This window comes from Mustelus asterias, chromosome 12 (assembly GCF_964213995.1).
Source record: "Mustelus asterias chromosome 12, sMusAst1.hap1.1, whole genome shotgun sequence".
NCBI lineage: Eukaryota > Metazoa > Chordata > Chondrichthyes > Carcharhiniformes > Triakidae > Mustelus > Mustelus asterias.
This window is the reverse complement of record NC_135812.1, coordinates 25,559,955-25,578,704: the sequence shown is the minus strand read 5'-3', so window position 1 is coordinate 25,578,704 and position 18,750 is coordinate 25,559,955. Positions and strand designations below refer to the sequence as shown.

At 39.8% G+C, this 18,750-nt stretch overlaps 1 protein-coding gene across 3 annotated transcripts in view; it reads left to right on the top strand.

Moving 5' to 3' along the window:
* Positions 1-15: 15 nt before the first annotated feature.
* Positions 16-18,750, top strand: part of kiaa0753 (KIAA0753 ortholog) — a 47,766-nt gene continuing 29,031 nt past the window's right edge. The window contains exons 1-9 of one of the 3 annotated variants that reach the window (XM_078225944.1): positions 16-310; positions 2,119-2,262; positions 3,174-3,771; positions 10,269-10,375; positions 11,970-12,032; positions 13,608-13,829; positions 15,280-15,490; positions 17,675-17,898; positions 18,553-18,701. In XM_078225944.1, the coding sequence (XP_078082070.1) occupies positions 2,119-2,262; positions 3,174-3,771; positions 10,269-10,375; positions 11,970-12,032; positions 13,608-13,829; positions 15,280-15,490; positions 17,675-17,898; positions 18,553-18,701 (1,718 nt within the window). In that variant the 5' untranslated portion in view covers positions 16-310. Of the gene's footprint in view, positions 449-2,118; positions 2,263-3,173; positions 3,772-10,268; positions 10,376-11,969; positions 12,033-13,607; positions 13,830-15,279; positions 15,491-17,674; positions 17,899-18,552; positions 18,702-18,750 lie in introns of all 3 variants that reach the window. The other 2 variants (XM_078225943.1, XM_078225945.1) reach the window with 2 other exon arrangements.

Below are 18,750 nucleotides of genomic sequence, written 5' to 3'. Positions count from 1 at the left end.
CGCACGCGCAGTTCCGGGCGCGGTGAGGTGGTTGGGTCCGGAGGGTCCACGCGTGCGCAGCTCGGGGGGAGGGCCGGAGTTGACAGCGGCGCGCAGATTTTTAAACGGGAGCACGAGCGCAGATTGTTCCCAGCAGCCCCTGCACACAGCGATCTGGGTGACGCCGGCTACCGACAGGATTCTGGTGTCTAGCAACCGGGTGCCTGGCAACAGCCGGTGCTTCGGGCCTGTGACGCCGCCTGGCCGACAGTCTGGGCTGGGGAGCGGATACAGGTGAAAGAGGGGGTGGTCGCCGTGTTCACATTATCAGGTAAAGAAGTGCCACTAAACCGGGAGAGCTTCTGTGGTTCATCAATCAACTCAAGTCAGGTTAACCAAACAGGATTTGCCTTTAACAGATCTGTACTGACTTTCATTTATTATGTGGAGATGCCGGCGTTGGACTGGGGTAAGCACAGTAAGAAGTCTCACAACACCAGGTTAAAGTCCAACAGGTTTATTTTGCTCCCAAATAAACCTGTTGGACTTTAACCTGGTGTTGTTAGGCTTCTTGCTTTCATTTATTACCCACACTTCTCCAAATGTCAGTTAATTTTATCGCAGATCATTGCCCCAGCGGTTCTCCCCTCATGATATACGACTGACTGGCATTTAGTTGCTGATTTTTATCCCTCTCTCCCATTTAGTGTTATAAATTACTTTTATGCTGTGGCCCTATTTTCAGCCTGTTTTAACTTGGAACCATAGAATCCTTACAGTTCAGAAGGAGGCCATTTGGCCCATCAAGTCTGCACCGACTGTCCGAAAGAGCACCCCACCCAGGCCCTCCTCCCCGTCCTATTCCTGTAACCCTGTGCATTTATCATGGCTAATTCACCTAACTTGCACCTCTCTGGACACCAAGGAGCAATTTAGCATGGCCAATCCACCTAACCTGCCCATCTTTGGACTCAGGGAGGAAACCGGAACACCTGGGAGTCTACACAGTCACCCAAGGCTTGAATTGAACTTGGGTCCCTGGCACTGTGGAGCAGCAGTGCTAACCACTATGTCACCGTGATGCCCTTAAAGAGAGACTGGAAAATTGAGATCTGCATGTTTAATTATTCAGCCATAGGTCAAACTGGGTGAGTCTCAGATCAAACCCTCTCCTCTGAAATGCATAGGGTCGTTTTGTGGTTTACTGTTACAGAGACAGTGAAATGTTCCTCAATGCAAACACACAGTATGAGGTACAACTTGAATTAGTTGCAGGTGCAGATTAAATTTAGAGTTTGACATTGTAGCCATTAGAGAGATATGACTGCAAGATGGTTGGGACTGAGAATGAAATATACCTGGCTATAAAATTGGTGGAAAGATACAGTAAATGAAAGATGAAGTAGAGATGCTATGCCTTGTCCTTAACCTCCTGCTGTTTCACCATCAAGGGCCCTGAATAAATGTTCAAAGTGAATCAGAGAGTTGCTTGTACTTTTTTCAATTTACAAATAATAATCACTACTCACAATCTCTCCTCTTCATCGGGGAATCTAATGGCAGATTGGGAGCAGATTCTTTCATTCAGCCAGCGTAAACTCGAGTTCTCGGTCTCCTGTCATTTTAATTCTAATTTGCGCGCTCACTCTGGATGAAACTCAGTCTAACCTTGAGGAACAAAGGCTCATCTTTTGAATTGGCTTTGCAGCTTCAGGAATTAACATCCAATTTAACAATTTTACATCACTACCACCGCCTTGAGTTTGTTTTATTTGATTTTGTCCAACAATTGTTGATGATTCTCCAGCCCCCATTGCCACCTCCTAAAAGTCATCTTTCCTTTTTATCGTTAACCCATTGCCTCCACTCCTCAATTTATATCATCCTACCTCCCATCAATGCTTCCAAATCTCCATTATTCCTTTTCTGAATGTCTCTCTCTTGTCTACATCATCCCTTTTCCCATTGATTCTCCCTGTCTCCATCATCCATTGTTTCTTTTTTTTTAAAGTCTCCTTTTTTTTGTTTTAATTATCCTTTTTGGGTTTTAAATCCAGTTTTAAAGAATTATCTGTACACTTTTATGTTCCCTTTTTATAGAGTTTGGATATTTTAATTGTATCAATTTGATCAATACAGATGATGATGGCCACAAAGATTCAGCATCACCACACACACATTATGAACCCAGCTCAGCCTTTTGGGGCTTTGGTGCCTTCCATACCAGCTGGACAAGATGTTGGAAGGAGTGAACAGAGCAGGCCACAATTTTACAAGAATCAGGTATATAGTTATTATTACCCCTTTGGTTACTATGTCAACTGTACACCAACTAACAATGTCTGGCACTCAGTTGAACAGAATGCAACAAAAATAATTGAAAGAATATTAAAGAAGGCATAAAATATTATTTTAATTAAGAATTTACTATTGACAGGAAACTGCAAATTTTGAACAACTTTATATTTCAATATTTTTATTTTCCATTTGCAGCAGCACCTATCTGCTTCTGCGGAACAATAAATGAATTTTTCTGTAATTAATGGGTACTTTTAAGGGAATGAGTCTTTGTGCAAAAAGAGAAAGTTTATGTTAAATATTGCTATTTGATTTATGTACGACAGAAATTGCTCAGAAGTGGTGTCATACATTGGTGGAATAAAGCAATGTGGGCCACAGATATTAATTTCTCTAATTTTTCCCAATAAAATTTCCATATCCTGCGGCACTTATCATAGGAAGACAATGAATTGATGATCAAAGCTTTACTCGTGTTGAAGGAGAGAATTGGATGACAAGTTATTCAGACTGGCCTGGTACACCTTTTGGTTATTTACAACGTAGTTTTGTGGAAATGTGCATGGGTTTCCTCCGGGTGCTCTGGTTTCCTCGCACACTCCAAAGATGTGCGGGTTAGGTTGATTGGCCATGGTACATTGCCCCTTAGTGTCCTGGGATGTGTAGGTTAGAGGGATTAGTGGGGTAAGGCCAAGATGGGATTGTTATCGGTGCAGACTCGATGGACCTTCTGCACTGTAGGGTTTCTATGATTCTAATCAAACTTCTACCCCAATTGCAGGATGGTGGAACAAAAAAAAGCACATTTGTGTATTCCTTAATAATTTAAATGAAAAGTGTCTGCAGGGAGAATAACATGCTCAAATTGCTAAAGCCTTTCTTAATCTTTTTTTTAGTTAAAATTCAATAAAGATGCACTGAGTGCTGTATCCAACATGGCTGCAACAGTCATGGATCCTCGTCCAATTGTAATTGAAAAGCTACACCCACTTTGCGAGCCACATGTTCTGGATGATTCCCAGAGTAGCCGCAGCTCCATGCAATTTTCTACTGTATCTGAAGAGAGGCTGAATATGGCTGTTCGGATGGCAAAGCGTGATCTGAAAAAAAGGCATCTGGAAGAGCAAGTAAAAGATTACTTGTGTAAACTTGAGCAAGATCAATCTGAAACATCAAAATACATTAATCGAGTGAAGGGGAAACCTACTGAGAATCCTATATGCATCCGGAATCGGCCAAAAATAGAGAGCCTTGCAAAACTGAGACACCAAAGGAACCAAGCTTCAAAAGAGGGATTTACAAAGTCTGGTGCCAGGGTCTATATTTACACCTCTGACCAAGGCCAAGCTAGGCCTCCCCGTTCCGATTCACCACCAACACATGACCCAGGCCCAGATCTGAATCGCCAGGGCAGTAAAACTGCTGAAGAGATCCGTAGGCTGAGAACAGAGCTCAGCAAGTACTTTCAGAAAATTGAGGAACTTTCCAAGAAAGGTATAATATCTTTTCTCTAATACCAATTTAGTTACATAATTGCTGGTGTTGCTGCACTGGTGTAAACTGGAAATAATGTTTCAACTTCTTTACATTTTGCAAGTCAAAGCAAGCTTTTTGGAGTATATTCTTGGAACAAACGGTGACTCAAGGGCTACGTGTAGATCCCAAGCTTTGACAAGCTGTCCCACATATTTCTTGTTTGCTAGCTTGCACTGTTTTAATATTGTGGCATGAATCTTTGAAAAAAAACTGGTTTTTCAACTTGGATGATTTCTAAATCAGAATGTGTTAACTTTCAGCATCTCGAGACCTTTGAATTTAAATCCATGTATTCATTAATTCAATGAGGCCCCTTTATGTTCCATTATAATGAATCATTGACCCCTTTTTGACTCCCCTTCTGGGTTTTCTACTTGTTTGAATGATACTTAATTTTCAGTCATTTGAGCTGCTTTAATCAACTAATTGCATTGTGTTAGCATTTACACTAATTAATCAGGTTCCCCACATGATACTGAAAATGTATGCAGCAGCAAAATCATAAATTTAAGAGTTGTTTATTAACCTTTGGAATAGCATAGGAACATTGATCTTTTCTTATCTAGCGATTCCTAGGTCCATCGATTTTGCCTTCAATCACCCTTGTACTTGCATGACGAGCAAAGACATTGAGTCGTTACACGTCTCGATCCTGGAATACAATATATTAGAATATTTCCTGAAGGAAACCCTTCAATTTGCATTGAAATAATGTTATCTCCTACATAAGGCAATTGTTCTGAAAACTGTGCAAGTAATCAGCAGATAGGGTTAATTGACAAAATACGTAAGATTTCAAACATGGTTGACTCTTAACTTCCCTCTGAGCTGACCTAGCAAGCCATTTGGGGATGGGCAACAAGTGCTGGCCTTGCCAGTGACACCCACATCCCATGAAATAATTTTTAAAATAGCTCCGTTATGTCACAGTCACATGAACAGCTTGCTGAATATATGATTGAATATGTTTGCTGTGGAGACTAATGTCTAAGATTGATGTAAAATCATCATCCACAATGGTAGATGTATGTGTACTAGCTTCCATAGACCTCAATTCACTTGACCCCGGAGAAACTCTTGCATCTAAATGACAAACTTGTACCTGTCTGCGTATTTCTAGCAGAGCTATACAATCTTAACTTGTGTACATGTGATAGAGGACTGCATCCCCTTTCAGGGTGAATCTTTCAGATTGAACATAGAAGGATCAGAAGAGAAGCAAGAAACTTGGAAGAGATGAACAGCTAACATAAAAGGATATCCCCAAGATCTTCAATAAGTATGTAAATAATAAAAGGGTGGTAAAAGAAAGAGTAGGGCTGATTAGGGATTTTAAAAAAATGGAGGCTTGCATGTGGAGACAAGAGAAGCAGTGGATACTTGCATCTGTCTTTACAAAGGAAGAAGATGCTATCCAGGCTGAAGTGAGAGAGGAGGTAATGTACACTTGAAGAATTTACAATTGAGAAGAAAGAAGTGTCAGGCTATCTTTATTTAAATTGATAAGGCATCAGGACTGGATGAGATGCATCCAAGGATGCAGAGGGAGGTGAGAGTGGAAATTTCAGAGACACTGGTGATAATCTTCTAGTTTTCCTCTGGTACTGAGGACTGGAGAATTGCGAATGTTACATCCTGGTACAAAAATGGGTGCAAGGTAATGCCGGCAACTGTAGACCAGTCAGTTTGACTTCAGTGATAGGGAAACTTCTGGAAACTATAGTTTGGGACAAAAATCATTAGACAGGCTCAGGATAATTAAGGAAAGCCAGCTGTGGACAATCTTATTAAACTTACTGCAGTTTTTTGAGGTGATAAATGAAGAAGATTGAGGGCAATGTTGTTGATGTGATGCATAAGGATTGGAAGTGTTGTCAACTGCGATGAGGGTAGTCTTGAACTTCAGATGAAGTTCAGTGTAGAGAAGTGTGAAGTGATTAATTTTGGCAGGAAGAATGTGGAGAGACAGTAAAGGGAGAAATTCTTAAGGAGGTGCAGAAACAAAGGGATCTCAGTGTATATGCACAGAAGGCATTGTAAGTTGCAGGGCATGTTGAGACAGCAGTTAATAAAGTGTGTGATATCCTTAGGATTTATTAATGGGGACATTGAGTACAAGTGTAAGGAAGTCATGTTGAACTTGTATAAGACACTAGTGGGGCTTCTTCCGGAGTAGTGCGACTAGTTATGGGCGCCATACTTGAATGATGTGAAAGCATTGGAGACAGCACAGAGTATATTCACAAGAATGATTCCAGGAATGAACAATTAGCTATGACGATAGATTGAAGAGGTTGGGTGTGGTTTTCTTAGAGAAAAGAAGACTGAGAGGAGACTTGAAAGAGGTATCCAAGATCCTGAGGGGTATGGACAGAATAAACCTTGAGAAACAGTTCCCTCTCAAGTACATCAAAAACTGACGGGCACTGATACAAAATAATGGGCAAAAGGAATTAACTTGATGGAGGAAATCTCTTTTACCTGAGGCTGGGTTAAGTCTGAAACAAACTTTCTGAGAGGGTGGTGGTGGCAGGTGTGATCAAGGTATTTCATTGGATTGCTATTTTAAAAAGAGAGAACGTGCAAGGTTATGAGGATAAGATAGGAGAGTGGGAATAGGTAGAATGCTACTTCAGCGAGCCAGTGCAGAGTCAGATGGGCTGAATGGCCATCTTCTGCACTGTAAAAATTCTGTGATTCATGTAAATCACTTCGGATAGCATTTTTATACCCATTGATAAGCTCCAATTCACAAACATACCAGATCATTTCCTCATATAGGACCTCACTCAGCCTCAGAAAACACAGGACATCGTTAATCTCTCTCAATTTGTTGTCTCCACTTCTCCTGCGTCTTCCTTTGGTGGCTTGTCTTCTGCCTCTGATTAAGGAATGTGTTTTTTTTTTAGTGGAAGATTTCATGGTTTAATTAGAGCATAAAGAAGAGTAGGAGTAGGCAATATAGCCTCTGTATCCTGCTCATCATTCAATAAGATCTCAGCCTTCAATATACTCAAAGACTGAGCATCTGTAGCCCCCTCAGCCTGAATACTGACTCAATTTTTAGAACATATTTAAGGTAATTTTTGGATCAAAGAGGAGGATTCACAATGCCAATGTCAGTGAGGTAACTATTGTGATGTTGTAGGCCACTTGCTAGGTTTCCAAGGAACCTGGCCAAGATCTGGGATGATGGCAGGTGTGTGGTTGGGTTGAGAGTGAACTGGGAGGCCTTTTAAGAATTTCTGAAATAGCAAATCATGTCCATGTGAGCATGCTATTCTACATGAGGTTTTGTTCGAATAAATGTATGAACATTTTATACAATTTATAGCCTGGTCTTGCCTTGATTTAGAATTTCAGGAGTTTCACTTTTTTTCTTAAGTCGGCAATAATCTTTAATTTTTCAAGAATAATGTCAACCAGTAGCCTACCAAATGGGGAAAAAATTAACAACTCTCATGGGCAAATATAGACGTTTTGTGGCTGTCGCAGGTCTCTGAAAGGAAATATTTCCTTTCACAGGGTCAGAGGTGTGAAAGGCTTGGTGTGGGAAAATGGAAGTGAAGACTGTGGGGAAGCAAATCTGGGTGGAGGCAGCAAACTAATCCTTGTTCAAAAAGAGAGGGAGTAGAAAACTATAGACCAGTTAGTTTAATGTCTGTTGTTGGGAAATTGTTAGAATCCATTATTAAGGAAGTAATAACAGGACATTTGGAAAGTCAAAACGCAATCCATCAGAGTCAGCGTGGTTTTATGAAGGGTAAATCGTGTTTGACTAATTTGCTAGAGTTCTTCAAATATTTAACAAGCCAAGTGAATAATGGGGATCCTGCAGATGTAGTAAATTTGGAAGGCATTCGATAAGGTGCCGCACAGGAGGTTAATACGCAAGGTAAGATCACATGGGGTTGGGGGTAATTTATTAGCTTGGATAGAGAACTGGCTAACTGACAAGGTAGAGAGTTGGAATAAATGAGTCTTTTTCTGATTGGCCAGATGTAACTAATGGAGTGTCACAGGGTTCGCTCCGGGGGGTGCTCAAACTATTTATAATCTATATTAATGACTTGCATACAGCGATAGAAGGTACTATAGCTACATTTTCAGATGACACTAAAATAGATGGGGTAGTAAGTTGTAATGAGGAAATAATAAACCTACAAATGGATATAGATAGGTTGGGTAAGTCAGCCAAAATGCAGCAGATGGAGTTTAATGTGGATAAGTGTGAAGTTATCTATTTTGGTCAGAATAATGGAAAGGCAACTTATTATTTATATGGAAAGGGACTTGGGGTGGGTTGGTGCAGAGGGATCTGGGTGTCTTTGTGCATAAGTTGCAGAAAACTGGTATGCAGGTACAATAAGTAATAAGGAAAGCAAATGGAATTTTGGCATTTATAGCTAAAGAAATAGAGTATAAAAGTAAGGAAGTGTTGCTGCAACTATTTAAGACATTGCTGAGACCACACCTTGAGTACTGTGTACAGTTTTGGTCCCCTTATTTTGAGGAGGGATGTGGTGCCACTAGAGGCTGTTCAGAGGAGGTTCACTGGATTGATTCCAGAGATGAGGTGTTTGTCTTGAGAGATTGAGCAGTTTAGGCCTATACTCTCTAGAGTTTAGAAGAATGAAAGGAGATCTAATTGAAGTATGGAGGATGATGAAAGGTATTGACAAAGTAGATGTGGAGCAGATGTTTACTATGGGGCAATCTAGAACAAAAGGTCATGGTTTTAGGATAAGGGGTAGCAGATTTAAAAGAAATGAGGAGAAACTACTTCTCTCAAGGTAGCGAATTCCATAGACTCACAACACTTTGGAGTACAGTGGATGCCGTGATGTTGAGTAAATTTGAGGAGATAGACAGATTTTTAATTAGTAATAGGTTTAACAGTTGTGGAGAACTGGCAGGAAAGTGGAGTTGAAGCAGAGATGAGATCAGCCATGATTGTATTGAATGGTGGAGCAGGCTCGAGGGGCTGAATTGCCTACTCCTGCTCCTAGTTCTTATCCAGGGAGTTTGGAAAGCTTCTCTGGTGGGTTGCGCTGGATGGAAAGGGTGTGGACAAGTAGGGTTTGGTCCATGGTGGTAATGATGTTGGTGTAATTCCTATAGACAGTCAAATTGCTTGAAGGCTGGGTCAATTGGATAGCCAGAAGAACAATAGAATTAGAAACAAACTGCTGGAAGTTGCAGAGTTAACATTTTAGATTGTGTTCTCTCATCAGAACAGCTGACATATTGGCCTTCTCCAGATTAATATACATAGTTGCTGCAGGATATATTGTAACTAGTAGTCACTTGAAAATCAGTATTTCAAAGCAGATCTGACAATTGTCTTATCCAGTTAGAATTCTATTCTAATTTTTAAAAATGCTTTCAGTGTTGATGGTATAAAATTGAATGATTAATGTAGTTAGAATTTGAAATAAAATGTGATGTTTTACATTTTAAGTATAACTTCTCTAGCCTTTTATGAGGCACAATCAAATGAATCAATGTCTTTTGGATTACTGTTCTAATTTTGAGTTTTAAAGCGGTTTTCTGTGACTGTTTTTACATGACAACAAATTTGCTCGAGTGGCTTACTCTATCAAAGAGTTGTGTTGCAAATGTGTATTGCTCTATGAAATGACTTGCATGTAATTGAAACGTTATGAGTACTTATTTCTGCCTTATGAAATTTGGATCTGTATTGACTAATTTTACTGTGGAAATAATGGTGAGGTTAATGTCACTATTGTTATTAAAGTGTAATTCGGACAGCAACTTCCAATGACCGCACATGCAGATAAAAGCAGAAATCGGGAAGTTGTTGTCTGAGTTACCCTGGCCCTCCAGAAGCTGTTATATACTTAGAGACTCCATATTGCAACACAGGGTATGGTGTAAATTCCTGCACTTGTGTAATATATACCCACTAAATTTGCCAGAAAAAAATGGGTGTAGTCCATTTCAATGGAAGTAAATTTTTAACACGCAATAAGCCTTGAGCCCTACCAAACAAACTTTCTGGTACTGAAAATAAACTTCCATGAACATGGAATTTTTGAAGAATTAAAAAAAAAAATCTGTCTGTCTGCCCCTCTCTCTCTCAATCACATCTTTTTTCTCTTCCCTCTATTTTGCCTTCGATATCTAATTTATCTGAGATTCCCTGTACACGCTGAAATAGCTTTCTAATTATAGTAAATTCCAGTGCAAAATCCGATGGAAGGTCTGTATGCTAATACAATCAATAGCTAGCGTCATTTATTGGCTGCCAGTCTAGGCCATTAGTTACTGTTAACCAACGTGAACGATTCACAGCATCAGATTGATCCTTCCATCTTTCTCTCATCTGGCATATTTCCAGAAATGTAGCATTTGTCATGAACAGGAAAATCATTTTGCTGTTTGTAAATTGCCCTGGTGATGTATTATACATAATGTTTGCTTTATTTTGTTAGAGAAAAATGTGGATGTCCTGGACCCTGATGAAGAACGCAGAATGCAGATAAAAAGACAAGAACAGGCCACCCGCTCGGCGAGGATGCTGTATGTTTTGCAGCAGCAAGTGAGAACTGAGATTAAACGTTATTAAGTGGCTAGTTAATTGTGGTCGGGTTTTCCATTGCAGATCAAATCCGGCCGACACAATTTGTATACTTACTAATATGAAGAATGAGAGGTCTACAAGGAGCATGAATTTTCTGCTTGTAAAACAGAAATGACTTTGTATAATACATCTTCTTTATTTGGTTAATCTGCAGTTCATAGAATCAGAGAATCCCTGCAGCGTAGAAGGAGGCTATTTGGCCCATCGAGTCTGCATCGACCACAATCCCTATCCCTGTAACCCCACATATTTACCCCTCTAAAACCCCTAACCTGCACATCTTTGGACACTAAGCGGGCAATTTAGCATGGCTAATCTACCTAACCTGCACATCTTTGAAGTGTGGGAAGAAACCGGAGCACCCGGAGGAAACCCACGCAGACATGGGGAGATTGTGCAAACTCCACACAAGCAGTGACCCAAGGCCGGAATCGAACCTGGATCCTTGGTGCTGTGAGGCAGCAGTGCTAACCACTGTGCCGCCCACATTGTTCCACCATTGTAGTTGATGAATTGGCTGCTGACCTTCAAATCTTAACCAACATCCTCATGAAGACATGTAATAATAGCATTTGAGCTTTTCCTTCCGTTAAATCTTGCATGTTGATTGTAGAAACTTTATTATTGATACTGGAATTTCCATAATTTTTATTCTGGTAAATATATGCCATGGCTCCTTTTTTATAAAATAAAGTGTTCTGACTTAAATAACCCATCCACTTTACAGAAATTGCTGCTTCCACTTGCTGAAAAAAGGTGGATTGCATGGTAAATTCTAATGTTGTATATATGAATTTGAAGTAGAAGCTTTATTACGTAATGCTTTTACCCTTGTTTGATAGTCCATAAGCAATATATCTCAATGGATAGATTTCAGTGAAAATTAATGTACAGATAAGGTATAGCTCCAGAAAGAACTGATTAGTTTTTGATGAAGATGCTGATCCGAATACTGGAATTCTTTAAAGGATCTTTTAACTGGGAGATAGGAGAATTTTTGTTTTAAAGAATGATTATTTTAGAATGCTGTGGTGGAATTTGTTACAGCTGTCAGAATGTGAACAGGGTTTTCAGAGCAGCTTGTTGGATGTGGATTAGCCTGTAAATTCCTCAGTGAGATGGAAACTCTTAATAAAAAGATTCCTTTTTTTAGTTTCGTAGTTAAGAGCATCAGCCAGACAGGGAAAAGCCTCAAGGAAGAGCTGCTTCATTGTAATAACATTGAATTAAAACACAGCATGGTGGAGGTATGCGCTACACTGAGTACCTGCTTCACTTATTTTAGAAACTGTGATGTGTAGCAACTGGAACAGGAACATAATGAATGCACTGGATAGGATAGTGTTCATATAAATCAAAAAACAGGTTTCAAAATGCAGTCATTTGGACAAAGCGTTTTAAATATTTCGTGAAGATCTAGCAGCTGGTTGTTCTGTATCCAAATTGTCTTTGGATATTGTAGAAGTGCTGTGAATGAAACAAGATTTTTAAAATATCTGATCAAAGCAGTTGTTTTGTCTTGACTTGTGCATATTTTTATGGTTTAATTCAGGTAAATGAAATACAGGAAGAGATAGAAAAACAAAGTCCACATAAAATAAAACATACCAAAAAGGTGAGAAAGTTAGATATTTTGTTTTAAATATCTTGGTGCAAGTGGATATTTTTCTTTTCGCGAACTACAACAAAAGAAGTTAATCTTGAAGAGAAATTTTGCTAAGGTTTTTTTTTCATTTCTTCAGTATTATAGTCAACTTTTAGATTTTACTAAATTATTGCTTGGATCCAACAGATTATACTGTTCCAGATTCTCCTATCAAAATAAGTTGGGTTAATGGTGCTCACCATTTATATGTGTGCAAATAATATAGCAAATTTGGGAGAAGGGGCAGATGTGTTGTTAAACCCAAATAACCAAAATGACGTCCAAGTTGTACTACTCCATTGTTAGCTTTGCAAAAAACAGCACTCTGCAGCCTGCCTCGCATTGAATACATTGGCACAAGGTGACTGTATTTGCTTGGTAGTTTGGAACTAAACATGCCATAAAAATTAAATCTTGTCTATTACAGCCTAAGTACTCTTAACAATATGTTAATCATTAGCAATCAAATTCTCTAGCACTAAACATTTGCTATTACAAGCGAGGAGTCTGGAATCACGTTCGTTTGGGTTTTAATTGTTGGAGGTTTATAATGTGAAAAAGTTAACTTGTTGTCATTGGCCCCCTCTTATTTCTCTTCCTGTACCTGGTTTGACATATGAAATAGGAGCGGCAGGCCATTCGGCCCCTCTAGCCTGCTCTGCCATTCAAGAAGGTTATGGTTGACCTGTTTAAGTTCCACATTCCCCATCAATTCCCCCATAACCTTGCCTAACAAGAATCTATCTATCTCTGGTTTAAAAATATTCAGTGACCACTGCCTTCTGAGACAGAGTCCCAAAGTCACACAATCCTCTGAGAGAAAAGAATTCTCCTCATCTCTGTCCTAATTTTAAAACCCTGCCCAATAGTTCTGGATCGCCAGCAAGAGGAAGAATCCTTTCAACATCCACCTTGTCAATACTGTTCAGGATCTTATACTTCAATCAAGACAACACTCAGTCTTCTAACTCTAATGGAAACAAGCCCAACCTTTCCAACCTAGCCTACTTATTCCAGGTATCAGTTTAGTGAACCGCCTCCAACGTTTCCATTTTAATTTGTACTTTCTTTTCGCCCTTGCTGTATTTGTTTTGCAATACTTCAACCTGATTGATTAATGTCCTTTAGGGAAGGAAATTTGCCAATCTTACCCCATCTGGCCTACATGTGACTCCAGAGCCACAGCAATGTGGTTGACTCTTAACTGCCCTCGGTCAACTAGGGGCGGGCAATAAATGCTGGCCCAGCCAGTGATGCCCATGTCCCACAAATAAATTTTTTTAAAAAGGAAATATGTTGTTGCTTGACCTGTTCACTTGGGTCCCAAATGCCTCGTTTTCCCTCAGTGATGTTTTCAGCTCGCATTTGCTTTTCCTGTGCAGCAAGTTGTTTTAATTTCTTGGGTGATGTTTTAGTTTTCATTAACTCTTCTTTATCACAAGCACAGGTTAATAAACAATGATTCTATTTATGATAAAATTTGACATCAGTTTTAATATAAATATTGCTGAAATGGCTGTTCATTGCAATTATTACATGTTTCAGTCTCGAGCCATGACTCGGTTAGCAGCTGCGCATAGAGGGGCTGTGCGGGCATTACAAATGTTTGTTGGTCAGCTTTCTGGACAATCCGAGCAGCAGATTCCTACCTACTACAAGGAGCTGGGTCAATTGATTCGACAGCTTTCCCTTTGCTCTGCCAGAATGGAAAGTGATATGGACTCTTCTATATCAGAAACCATTATTAATATCCTTCAGCAAGTTGAGGTAAGTCTTTGTAAAAATTTAAGAAATAATAAGGTGTAATATTACAGTTTGGCTGAGGTTTGAATTTAGAAGTGCCTCTGTTATATGGGCACCTTTAGCAGTGTTTGTGAACCCAAAACAGACATCCAATGGGTTGCCTTTTTTTTTCCTTGCTGGTCACGAGGCTGATTTTGGCAGCAGAATGGGGCAGGTTACATTGAGAGGAGAGAAACTGGACATGAGCCTGATTTTTCCGCCTCCTGCCTGATCTTGCGGACTGGCCACGACCAATTGCCCAGCGTGACAAGCCAGTAAGATCGCCCCCTGTCTAAGGAGGAGAAAATGGAATGACCTAACATGCGGCAGATAAAATTTAACATGGAGAGGTCTAAAGTGATACATTTTGGTAGGAAGAGCAAAGAGAGGCAATATAAAATATAGGGTACAATTCTAAAGGAGATGCAGGAACATGGAGACCTGGGAGTATACTCTTAGTATAACAACTAATCTAATTAACAATTTGCCAGCACCTTGAGAGCATTGTAATTAAAAGCAAAAACTATAGCAGAAACTTACCAATTTTAAGTTAAAATGGCCTTTCTGGAACTGTTGATGCAGATTGAGAAAGTGGTTAATATGTGCTGCAACTATTTGAAGTTTCTGTGTAACCTAATGATTATTTTGTACGTTTGCCAGAGAGATTCAATGTGATGAATCGGTGCAGCACTGTCCACACTTATGCAGTGCATCTCATCATGGGCTGTCAGTCATCTGTATCGGGGAAAACTGCAATTGGCAAAAGGTTAGCACCAAGGTGCAACTGAAACCTTAAGTGCAGTGGCTATTTCAGACAGTTCAGTAAGTTTTTTGCCTGATAAATATCCTCACCAACTAAGGGAGGCTTATAGTTTGATGATGTTCACTGCATCTGATGGAGAGATAGCATTAAGAATAATATGAATGGTAGGGATGGTTTACATCATGTTTTCTCACTTGTCAAAGTGACCTGAAGAATATTTTTGGGCATGATAAACAAGGGATAATGATGTTAACGATGCCTATATTGGCACTGAAACTGACCAAAAACAGAATAAAATGGCACTGAAAATTGAAGATCTAAGTATGGAAGTCAATAAGTGGAACAGCTAAGTACTTTGAACTTCCATATGTTGCTTCATGGACTATTAGACAATATATTTACTCAAGACTCCTCTCATAATTTGTGCAACTCCAACTTAGAGAGGTGCTCCACTTCCTATTTAATATAAGGAATCATTAAAGCTATTGATATGCACTTCTTAGTGTCTCACAGAGGGCAGAAATCTGCATGCAGGTCAGCTGCTCACTCAAACAAGGGATTGACTCTAGTTTGGGGAAACCTTGAATAAAAGAAGGGGAGAAAAAATATCCCTGAATGAATATAAAGTCTTGCTTCAGGAATTAAAAATGTTTTATTTTGTGAATTTATCAGGACCTGGATTCACTGCTTGGGAAGCAACTTCCTCAAAAGAAATCCAATCAATTGCCACAGAGAGCACGAAGTGTTTCCCCACCGGGTAGAAAAGGATCCCTAGGTAGACACAGAAGTCGTTCTGCTGAAAGAGCACAAAAACCATCCATCACAAAGAATACTGTTCCAGTTGCACTGAAACAATTGCCTCCTCTAAAGATAGTGCATATTGGTAAGTCATTTCATTTCTTAAAAAAAAAAAATCCCTTTTTAAATCTGATGCAATACTAATATTGCAGAAAGGGGAAGATTTAATATGGTATTGTAATGTGGACCATTGCTCATTACAGATTAGCAAATCACTTCTTTTGAAATGGCATTTGAGTGAAATGTAAATGCAAACTTTCACCTATCTGTTGTCTGTGACATATTTTAAACGGACGCTTTGACCGGTTTATTACACATTTACTCAAGTGCTTTTACTTTGAGATGGGCAAAGGACTGTGGTTCAAACTTAGCTTTATAAAAAACACTCAGGTTAAAGAAATAATTCTTACACAATAAATAACTTTCCCTAAACTAGGCTTATTGCCTGAGAAATAGATATTACCTGATCTGGTGAAATCGATTCAGCTGTTGGATTCAATTCCCCGAGCTCACAGCAATAGATGAACTAAGGGTCCTCTTAGCATGAAAGTGGATCTCGCAAACCCTGTTGCATCATCCCAGGTCACAGCAGTCACAATTGGTGGAGTCTTCGCTGGAGTTTGCCTTGAAAAATGGCTGTTTTTATCCCCCTTCCCTTCAAATGTTCTCTGACTTTCAGCCAATGGGGGTGACATGGTGGAGGTCAACACCCAATGAGGTTAGGCCAGCTCATGCATAGAATCCCTACAGTGTAGAAGGACGCCATTTGGCCCATCGAGTTTGCACTGACCACAATCCCACCCTGTAACTATTCCTGTAACACCACGTATTTACCCTTCTAATCCCCCGACACTAGGGTCAATTTATCATGGCCACTCAACCTAACCCGCACATCTTTGGACTGTGGGGGGAAACCGGAGCACCCGGAGGAAACCCACGCAGACACAGGGAGAATATGCAAACTCCACACAGACAGTGACTGACCTGAGGCCGGAATTGAACCTGGATTCCTGGTGCTGTGAGGCAGCAGTGCTAACCACTGTGCCACCATGCCACCCCAATTGCACGAATCTCTTTTCAAGATGTGGTTAATAGCACTGAAACATAATATCTTCTGGATGAGTACCTCGTAATAGGTTTCAAGCAATAACGACGCTTCCATTGTAAAGCTTGAACCTTTCTATTCAATATGTAAAAGTCTGGGTTCTGGTTTTGAGCCATGATGATTCCCTCTTGTTCAAGTGGAGTTCCCCTGTTTGATATGTGAGACAGTTCTGGTATGTGTCCTTGTTGTCTTTTGACCTGTGATATCCTCATAGAAAGAAGTCTCACAACACCAGGTTAAAGTCCAACAGGTTTATTTGGTAGCAAATACCATAAGCTTTCGGAGTGCTGCTCCTTCGTCAGATGGAGTGGAAATGTGCTCTCAAGCAGGGCACAGACACAAAATCAAGTTACAGAATACTGATTAGAATGCGAATCCCTAAAGCCAGCCAGGTCTTAAAGGTACCTTCTATTTTGTCTTTCAACCGATCATTTTAATGGATGGGATTTTCCCATCACACCCGCTGGGGGGAATAGTAGCGGGTGGGACAGAAAATTTGGTGGACCCTTTCAGGCAGGAATTTTCGATCTTGGGTCGTGCATGGCTGAAAGTTCCTGCCCAATGAATCTTAATCGTTACCAAACCGGGACACACCACTCCTGGTGTGCTCTAACCACAATGTTATGCAGTTTAGTCATGATTCCCTATATTCTACTGGTTTTTAATATTTCAATAGTCTGACTGAGTTTGCTACTCTGCATTAGTTTCACACAATGAGGGTCAAATTTAGTGAAACTCAGGTTTCTTTCAACTTCTTCAGCTGTTTTAATAACAGCCATGAAGTATGGGCACTTCCAATTTTTCTTGCTGTCTGTAGTAATTTACATTTCAATTTTTTCTGCCATTGATCTGATGTACAAATTTTATCTAATGCATTCTACAATGTCAGAATTAATGTACTATATTGCTAATTGTGAGAGCTGCATCCTTTGGTTTGTTTGTCCCAACTGTGCATGTAGCTTTTCAGAATGCAACTGATATGAGCTTACTTGAAAAATGACAAATGTTCTTTCATGTGCACCATTTGATTAGGAAACAAGTATTTAATTAGTCTGTGCGGAAATGCTCTTGCATTATTTGACTGTAGAACAGAAAGGTAAAATATTTTTGGATTAGTGCACCTGTCAATAAAATGTGGCTTTTTAAAATACATTTTTTGCACAGATGAAAGTTTGCACATTGCTGAATCCCCCAGAGCCCAGCATTGTGGTAAAGAGTCTCTACCTCTCCATGAGGAGCAACAACAGGAGGAAGACCCTCCAACTCCTGATAGGAATGCTGTGTTGAGGGCTGGATTAGATGCCTTGCAGCGTGTTGGAGCCTTGAAAAAATCTGTTCCCGAAAGAAAGGCAACTAAGAAAGGAGTGCTGCTGCCTAACAGGTCATGCGTAAGTCTGCACAATGATTGTATTATGGTATTCTATTATAAGGGTGGCTGATGCTGTAACTGTCATCCATGATTAAAACCATAGACATGCTCAGTACTAATCTCATGGCCTGGATTTTGCTGTACTAATAATAGTAATACTATTAGCACTCACTGTTATTACACAGTAAAACTGACAGTGACACCTGACTTCAGCACATTGCATTAAAAGTAGAAATCCAGAAGTTGCTTTTGGTGATGTCCTGTTCCTCCACAGGCTGCGGTCTGTTGCAGTCTTCTCTGATAAAATCTATGCACAGCAGTTACTGTAATGGTGTAAACTTGGGATCATTACCTAATTAAGCATGAGTCTAGTATTAAAGACAGATGAAGTGTTAAAGCCTGTGCAGTCAAAAGTTGTACAAAAGGAACAGTGCAACTCCGCGTTGCCAGCTTTAGACCCTTGTAAGTGGGTATTGGCTTCAGACCAATGCATCGTAACTAGAGGTTAATGTGAATGACTGCAAGGTATGTTGCTTGCTCTAATCATCTGCCCTTATACTACAGTTTTACAATTCTTCATTGAATTTTATAGATTATATTGAAACGTGAAGTAATTCAGTCCATTATCATTTTTACTTATTTTTCTTTTAAATTATGGAATGAATTTTAACAGCAAAGAGGACAGAGCGCTCTTGCAATGCAAGCCTGCTTTCAGAAAGCTACATTATCTTCAGAACTAAAGAAAAATCAGGGACCACTTAAAGAAAGCAGGCCTCCATGGATTCCAGGATATCCCACCTCCCCTGTTGCAACTTCTAAACGGCAAGTAGTCTGTGCAATAATTTGCAAATACCCTGTATTTTGTTGTGTT